This window comes from Rhinopithecus bieti, unplaced genomic scaffold (genome assembly GCF_001698545.2).
Source record: "Rhinopithecus bieti isolate Rb0 unplaced genomic scaffold, ASM169854v2 scaffold_76995, whole genome shotgun sequence".
Taxonomy (NCBI): Eukaryota; Metazoa; Chordata; class Mammalia; order Primates; family Cercopithecidae; genus Rhinopithecus; species Rhinopithecus bieti.
The window spans coordinates 41,232-50,348 of record NW_016828213.1 but is presented as its reverse complement, the minus strand read 5'-3'; the positions used below and the strand labels follow the sequence as shown (position 1 = coordinate 50,348).

The following is a 9,117-nucleotide window of genomic DNA, read 5'->3' as shown; positions in this document are numbered from 1 at the left end:
GATAGATCAAAGTACTTGCCACTGGGGAAGGGAACTGAAGTGAGGTGGTGGCAAAGGAGAGACAGTTCTGTACCTTTTCTGCAGGGCTTAACTTCTTTACCTTGTGTATAAAATTTTTTTTCCTTTTTTTTTTTTTGAGGTGGAGTCTCGCTCTGTAGCCCAGGCTGGAGTGCAGTGGCGCAATCTCAGCTCACTGGAAGCTCACCTCCCGGGTTCACGCCATTCTCCTGCCTCAGCCTTCCGAGTATCTGGGACTACAGGCGCATGCTACCATGCCCGGCTAATTTCTTTGTATTTTTAGTAGAGACAGGGTTTCACTGTGTTAGCCAGGATGATCTTGATCTCCTGACCTTGCGATCTACCCGCCTTGGCCTCCCAAAGTGCTAATTACAGGCATGAGCCACCGCGCCCAGCCATGTGTAAAAATTTTTTAATGCACATACACATACCCCCAGTAAAGAATAATCATCAAAGAATTAACCTTGCCAACACTATCTAACAGTGGCACCTACTGGTAAAATCACTTCCTATCCCAAAGTGTATCTTAGAAAAGAAAACCCATACTTTTCCTTGCACAACCATTTCAGCTATTAGTCAGGAAATATGTTTATATTAAAGGCTCATAAGGAACCCTTCATTGGCATTAGGCCTTCTGAGCATAAAAGTACCATCTGGCTGGTAAGTTATGGTTCATTATGGTTTGAGTTACAAGCTATAAAAAAAGAGTGGAGAATGCTTCTATGTGCTTCCGTCGGGTGATCTCCAGCATATAGTGTTAAGCGAAAAATGCAAGGCAGGAAAAAACCATGCAGAGTATGCTACCATTTCCCTAAGAAGGGCAGTGGATTACAAAGACACACAGCTTTACTTATATCTAAAAAATGGGAAGATAAACCAAGAAAAAAAGAATGAATGCTTGCCATAAGGGAAGGGAGTGAACAGGCTACAGGGGACAGAAATAGAACTAGATTTCTCTAAATCAGTGGTTCTCAACCAGGGTGATTCTGCTCCTGCCCCCAAGAGATATTTGACAATATCTGGAGGTACTTTTTTTTTTTTTTTTTTTTTTTTGAGACGGGTTCTCGCTCTGTCACCCAGACTGGAGTGCAGTGGCCAGATCTCAGCTCACTGCAAGCTCCGCCTCCCAGGTTCACGCCATTCTCCTGCCTCAGGCTCCTGAGTAGCTGGGACTACAGGCGCCGCCACCTCGCCCGGCTACTTTTTGTATTTTTAGTAGAGACGGGGTTTCACTGTGTTAGCCAGGATGGTTTCGATCTCCTGACCTCGTGATCCGCCCGTCTCGGCCTCCCAAAGTGCTGGGATTACAGGCTTAAGCCACCGCGCCCGGCCTCCTGGAGGTACTTTTAGTGTCACAATTGGGCAGGGGTGAGGGAGTGATACTGGCACCTAGTGGGCAGAAGCTCCCACACACAACAAAGAATAATGTGTCCCCAAATGTCAATAGCACAGATTATATATAAGGAACTTATATCTAGAATATATAAAGAACCATTACAATTCAATAATAAAAATACAAATATCCCAATTTTAAAATAGACAAAAGGATGTGAATGGACATTTCTCCAGAGAAGACATACAAGTGGCCAATAAACACATGAAAAGATGCTCAACTGGCCAGGCGCAGTGGCTCAAGCCTGTAATCCCAGCACTTTGGGAGGCCGAGACGGGCGGATCACGAGGTCAGGAGATCGAGACCATCCTGGCTAACACGGTGAAACCCTGTCTCTACTAAAAAATACAAAAAACTAGCCGGGCGAGGTGGCGGGCGCCTGTAGTCCCAGCTACTCGTGAGGCTGAGGCAGGAGAATGGCGTAAACCCGGGAGGCGGAGCTTGCAGTGAGCTGAGATCCGGCCACTGCACTCCAGCCCGGGCGACAGAGCGAGACTCCGTCTCAAAAAAAAAAAGAAAAGATGCTCAACATCCTTAGCCATCAAGCAACTGCAAATCAAAGCCACAATGAGATACCACTTCACATCAAAAAGACAGAAATAACAAATGCTCACAAGGATATGGACAAATTAGGACCATCATACATTGCTGGCAGGAAATTAAAATGTTGTAGCCACTTTGGAAAACAGTCCTGCAGTTCCTCAAAGGGTTAAACACAGAATTACCATATGACCCAGCAATTCCACTCCTGGTGAAATGAAAACATATGCCCACACAAAAACTTTCACATGAGTGTTCACAGCAGCATTACTCACAACGCCAAAAAGTAGAAACAATGCAGATGTTCATCAATGGATAAATAAAATGTTGCATGTCCATATGATGAAATATTAATCAGCAATAAAAAGAAACAAAGTACTGACACATGTTACAACATAGACAGACCTTGAAAACATTATCCTAAGTAAAAGCAATCAGTCACAAAAGGCTACATATTGGATGATTCCATTTACATGAAATGATTCAAATAGGCAAATTTATAAAGACAGAAGGTAGACTAATGGTTGCCTGGGGCTGGTGGGGATAGGAGGCTTGGGGGTGTCAGCTAAGGTGTGTGGGATTTCTTTCTGGAGTAATGAAAATGGCCCAAAATTGCTTGTAATGAGAGTGGCACAGATCTGTGAATATGCTAAAAAACCATTGGATTATACAGTTTGTTTGTTTTTTGAGAAAAAGTCTCACTCTGTTGCCCAGGCTGGAGTGCAATGGCACGATCTCAGCTCACTGCAACCTACGCCTCCCGGGTTCAAGTAATTTTCCTGCCTCAGCCTCCCTAGCAGCTGGGATTACAGGCATGCACCACCACGCCCGGCTAATTTTTTGTATTTTTAGTAGAGATGGTGCTTTAACTTGTTGGCCAGTCTAGTCTCGAGCTCCTGACCTCACCTCAAGTGATCGACCCATCTAGGCCTCCCAAAGTGCTGGGATTGCAGGCGTGAGCCACCATGTCTGGCCAGATTATATAGTTTAAATGGCTAAATGTTGTGGTGTATGAATTATATCTCAATAACGCTGTTTTAAAAAAAAATCACGGGCCGGGCGCGGTGGCTCAAGACTGTAATCCCAGCACTTTGGGAGGCCGAGACGGGCGGATCACGAGGTCAGGAGATCGAGACCATCCTAGCTAACATGGTGAAACCCCGTCTCTACTAAAATACAAAAAAACTAGCCGGGCGAGGTGGCGGGCGCCTGTAGTCCCAGCTACTCGGGAGGCTGAGAGGCAGGAGAATGGCGTAAATCCGGGAGGCGGAGCTTGCAGTGAGCTGAGATCTGGCCACTGCACTCCAGTCCGGGCAACAGAGCGAGACTCCGCCTCAAAAAAAAAAAAAAAAAATCACGATTGTGAGGCATGAGCTCCATTAGAAGGAGGTGCCCAGCAGCAGGGACACGATTGGGTGTGCATGGGTGGCTGGCAAACAGCCTGACTGAAGGCCAACCATCATCTTGCAGAGCTCGCTCTGTTAGTGGTGAGCACAGTAGCATGGGGCAGAGGGCAGAGGCAGGTAAAGAAAAGAGGTCAGGAAAGCCTTCCTCAGGTGAATAGGAAGTTGTTGGTAACTGAGTTGTTAATTAAATTCTTCATTGGTTTCATTGAGATTCCAGGGGGAGAGGGATTTTAGGCAGGTGGACATCTCAGGTATAGGGAACCTCAGACTGCATCTGAAAACTAGTTCAGACCGTCCAAACGTAAAACTCAAAGCATGTAGCCTGGGCAACATAGTGAGACCTTGTCTCTACAAAAAAAAATCAAAAAATGAGGTGGGAAGATTGTTTGACCCCAGGAGGTCTAGGATTCAGTGAGCTGCGATCATGCCATTGCATTCCAGCCTATGTGACAGAGTGAGACCTTGCCTCAAAAAAACACAAAAAAGAAAAAATTCAAAGCCTGGGAGGAATCAGGATGCCATGGGATGAATCAGCAAAGCAGCAGGTGACAGAGCACAATGGCTTTGGGACCCAGCCCAGAACCCTGGACTGAATATTTTAAGGGAAAAGAAACTGATGGAAGATGAGGACTGGCAGCAGAATCACTGTCACTTTTGTTTTAGAAAGACAGATGACCACCAGTGTGGAAAATAGGCAGACTGGCGATGAGTCTGGAGACAGGACAGCTCATTTATTTATAGTAGATGTTATAAATTGTTGTCACAGTCAATTTAATCCTTTCCTAAACATTAAGCTTGAAAGCTGCGACAAAGAGAAATCAGTCCAGGATTGTGACTGTCTTTAAAGCATAACTGAGAGGATGGACTATCAAGAACAAAGGAATCTAATATAAGAATAATACAATTTAAAATGTTCTGGTGCTGTAAAGAAAAAATAATAGACCCCCCACTTTTTTTGAGAGGGAGTCTCACTCTGTCACCCAGGCTGGAGTGCAGTGGCATGATCTCAGCTCACCGCAACCTCTACCTCCCGGGTTCCAGCGGTTCTCCTGCCTCAGCCTCCCAAGTAGCTGAGATTACAGGCATCTGCCACCACACCCAGCTAATTTTTGCATTTTTAATAGAGACCAGGGTTTCACCATGTTGACCAGGCTAGTCTCGAACTCCTAACCTCAAGTGATCCACCTGCCTTGATCTCCCAAAGTGCTGGCATTACAGGCATGAGCCACGGCGCCCAGCCAATAGCCCCTTATGAATTTAGGCAAGAGCCAGGACCCAAGTGACAATGACTGGACCCAGAAAGATAAACAAGTCACTTACCAGAGGAACTGAGGCATTTGGCCTAAATTCTGTGGAATCAGCATCTGAAGATTAAGAAAAGAGTTCAGTAATTCACCAATAGTGCTGAAAAATATTTGAAGAGAGAAAATTTTTTAAATAAATGGTCATTAGCAAACCTCAAACTTACCTTTCAAGTTAAGGCAGTTTCTTGCAAACTCTATCACTGCTAGTTGCATCCCAAGACAAACTCCTATTTTAAAAAGCACATATGCAAAGCAAATGAACTCACTTTGTATTTGTTCATATTTTCTGTTCATTTGTTGGCTGCCTGTCTCCCCTATCTAGAATGCAGAGTCCCAGAAAGCAAGACTCTGCCCGTTTTGCTCCCTGCTGTCCCCTCAGAACAATCCCTGGCAGAGAGCAGGGCAGGGGCTTAGACTATCAAGAAGCCACCTAAGTCCCAAAGTTGACAAAGAAGGAGCACAAGGTCAGAAAAGTGCAGAGTCAACCGGGCACAATGGCTCAAGCCTGTAATCTCAGCACTTTGGAAAGCCAAGGTGGGCAGATTACTTGAGGTCAGGATTTCAAGACCAACCTGGCCAACATGGTGAAACCATGCCTCTACTAAAAATACAAAAATTAGCCAGGTGTGGTGGCGTGCACCTGTAATCCCAGCTACTTGGGAGGCTGAGGCAGGAGAATCACTTGAGCCCAGGAGGCAGAGGTTGCAGTGAGCTGAGATCGCACCACTGTACTCCAGCCTGGGTGAGAAAGAAGGAAGGAGAGAAAGAGAAGAAAAAGAGAACGAGAGGAAGGAGTGGCCGGGTGCAGTGGCTCACGCCTGTAATCCCAGCACTTTGAGAGGCCGAGGTGGGCGGATCACAAGGTCAGGAGATGGAGACCATCCTGGCTAACACAGTGTAACCCTGTCTCTACTAAAAAAAAAAAAAAAAAATACAAAAAAATTAGCCGGGCGTGGTGGTGGGCGCCTGTAGTCCCAGCTACTGGGGAGGCTGAGGCAGGGGAATGGCATGAACCCAGGAGGCAGAGCTTGCAGCGAGCAGAGATCGTGCTCCAGCCTGGACTCTAGCCTGGGCAACAGAGTGAGACTCTGTCTCAAAAAAACAAAAAGAGAGAGAGAGAGAAGGAGGGAAGGAGGGGGAAGGAATGAAGAAGGGAAGAAGGAAGGAAGGAAGGAAGGAAGGAAAGGAAGGAAGGAAGGAAGGAAGGAAGGAAAAGAAGGAGGAAGAAGGGGAAGGGAAGAGAAAGGGGGGGGGAAAGAAAGAAAGAAGAAAGAAGACGAAGAGATAAGAAGGAAGGAAGAAGGAGAAGGGAAGGAAGAGAGAGGAAGGGGGAAAGAAAGAAAGAGAAGAGAGAGAAGGAGGAAGGAAGGAAAGAAGAGGAAGGAAGGAAGGAGGAAGGAAGGAAGGAAGGAAGGAAGGATAAGGAAGGAAGGAAGGAAGGAAGGAAGGAAGGGTCCCTGAGACTAATCTGCCACCTTCTAGATTTGTCCCTGAGTTGAGGCATCTCAGTGGGCTGCAGGGCCTGATTCCTTCAGAGAACACCTAACACCCCAACTCAGAGGGAGTTTCCTGGGCTAAGATTTCCCACTCCTTCTCATGGTGACTTCACAGCCACAAACATAGGATTGGCCAGAGGGTGAGCGCCTACAGGACGTCAGGCTGCTAACCTGCAGGACAGCCCCATAACCTTCACTGTATGGAAAAGCAGCAGTGGGGGTGGGGGTTGGAGACTCCACAGTGGGCTTGAGCATGGTGGGCAGCAGGGAAGGAGACACACAATGGGACCGAACAGAGTGCTCGGTGATGAAGATAGGCAGACCTGTGTCGCCCAAGCCTGTTGCCACAAGGATGCTCCCAGACCCAGCTCTGCCTTCACTGCAGTCCACCAATTCTCTCCACTAAACAAATGCCAAAGAGCATCCCAGATGCTCCTCCGATAGATACATAAGAAGTACACAGGGGAAACAAAGAAGGGAGCAATCAATATATCAGGGACGCCAGAAAAGAAGTCAATAAGCAGGAAACAGCTGAATGCTGGGGGGTGGGGGTGGCAGTGAGGGGATCTCAGAAAGTTCCGTATGGCTGGGACATAAAGAGATGCTATGCTAGAGGAAAAGCTAAAGACCTGCAAACCATTCCATACCATTAAAATAATCTGAGGAACATTACCCACATTTAGACAGAAACTTCAAAAGAAAACAATGGCTCCCGATGAGCTTAGACCAGTAAAAGAAAACAAGGTATCCAGGTAACTACTCCAGGCTTCTATTTTGAAAATGGATCCTAAGAGGAGAGAGTCTAAGAAGCTAATCAAAGAGCAGGTAATGGGGGGAAATAAATGGTCTGCTGGCACTAAAAGCCTGTCCAATCAGCTCATAAACCCACCCAGCCGTCCACTGCACAGTGGGAAACACAGCCTCTCCACACTCCCCCTCCTGCCTGAGTCCCCAGCTACAGGGCTGCCTCTCCCACGTCAAGGTCTCATTTCCTCTGGTTTCCCTGGTACAGAAGCCATACTTCACAATTTGAAAAAAAGCATTAAAAAGTCTCAACTCGGCCGGGCACGGTGGCTCAAGCCTGTAATCCCAGCACTTTGGGAGTCTGAAGCGGTTCAGATTGCTTGAGCCCAGGAGTTTGAGACCAGCCTGGGCAACACAGCAAGACCCCATTTCTAAAAACACACACACACCCACACACACACAAATTAGCCAGGCACAGTGGTGTGCACCTGTAGTCCCAGCTATTCTGGAGATTGAGGTGGGAATTGGAGAAGGTAAGCACAGTTACAGATGGAGCCTCCTCCCAGCCTCTGCTACCCAGCCAGAATAGCAGCAAGTTCTCCTAGGGTGAGAAACATTTTCTGTAAAGGGTCAGATAGTAAAGATTCTAGACTCTTTCAGATAGTAAATCTTCTAGGCTATAGGGTCTGAAACTCTGACGTTGGACCACAAAAGCAGCCATAGACAATATATAAATAAATTGGTGTGGCTGTGTTCCAATAAAGCTTTATTTATAAAAACAGGCTGTGGGCCAAATTTAGAATATAGTTTGTTGACCCTATAGCAGACTATTTGGCACCTGAACTTTCAAATCCGAGTTCACACCTTTATGATAACAAACCTTTAGTGTTACCCCACCTAGGTGTCAAAAATCTAATAAACTCATAGTCAGGGTCAATAAACATGAGTTTTACCCAGAAAAGGAATCTTCTTTGTCCTTGCCCAAGAAATCGCCTGGAGTTTTCCCAATGTTCCTCTGATTCCGAAGCCTCCAGGCACAAGAATACCACTGAAATCAATACAAAATGAGGGTAAACTTGACTATCCATGATTTTTTTTTAACTAGTGTTTTCAGCCATTCATGCAATGCTTGCTCCAATCACTAGTGACTATGCTCAAGCTCTATTTTCAGAATCAATTATATGACTTCACACCCTGAACTTTTTTTCTGAAATCTTCCCAATGTTATGAAGAAATTGTGACAATTGCTCACAACTGACCTCAATATGTACTGTATGATAAGTCTTTGTGGCATCAGAGCATACTAACTGGGAAACCCAATTCAATTAAGAATGGCACTGGGAGCCGGGCGTGGTGGCTCAAGCCTGTAATCCCAGCACTTTGGGAGGCCGAGACGGGCGGATCACGAGGTCAGGAGATCGAGACCATCCTGGCTAACATGGTGAAACCCCGTCTCTACTAAAAAATACAAAAAACTAGCCGGGCGTGGCGGCAGGCACCTGTAGTCCCAGCTACCCGGGAGGCTGACGCAGGAGAATGGTGTAAACCCGGGAGGCGGAGCTTGCAGCGAGCTGAGATCCGGCCACTGCACTCCAGCCTGGGCGACAGAGCCAGACTCCGTCTCAAAAAAAAAAAAAAAAAAAAGAAAGAATGGCACTGGGAAAAGAAACTGAATGAAAATAGGTTAAGGTTCTTTCAAAGCACTATTACAAAAATGTTAAGATCTCTTACATCATCAGAAAGAGTTAAATTGGAAAAATCAGCCTAAGATTTCAAATGCTAATTAAGTAGTGGCAAATGAAAATTTCTTGGCTAGAAGACTTTAGAGACCTAGGCAAACACAACAGCAACACAGTTCAACAGAAAACCCAGGAGGATCATGCTAACCTCATGATGCAATGCTGCCCCCAAGAGTTCTGTCAATTACTTACAAAATAAAACCTAAAATCTAAGACGTGGAAAAGAAAATATAATCAAGAGAGAAAGGGCTGCTGTGTCAATGGAGTAGCTATTCTTTATTTCTTTACTTTCCTAATAAACTTGCTTTCACTTTACTCTATGGACTCACCCTGAATTCTTTCTTTAGCAAGAGCCAAGAACCCTCTCTTGGGGTCTGGATTGGGACCCCTTTCTGGTAACATCTTTCTAGCGACCACAGAAGGAACAATACTGAGTACGTGGTGGGGTCCAGTTACATCTTTCTTTTTTTTTTTTTT

At 45.9% G+C, this 9,117-nt stretch overlaps 1 protein-coding gene across 1 annotated transcript in view; it reads right to left on the bottom strand.

Annotated features, from left to right (window-relative positions):
* Nucleotides 1–4,614: 4,614 nt before the first annotated feature.
* The window catches only part of LOC108523659 (CTP synthase 2), a 40,618-nt gene continuing 36,115 nt past the window's right edge, over nucleotides 4,615–9,117 (bottom strand). Inside the window, exons 10-12 of the mRNA XM_017864380.1 lie at nucleotides 7,855–7,949; nucleotides 4,826–4,888; nucleotides 4,615–4,721 (exon numbers count right to left, since the gene is read on the bottom strand). Coding sequence (XP_017719869.1) covers nucleotides 4,615–4,721; nucleotides 4,826–4,888; nucleotides 7,855–7,949 — 265 coding nt within the window. The remainder of the gene's footprint in view (nucleotides 4,722–4,825; nucleotides 4,889–7,854; nucleotides 7,950–9,117) is intronic.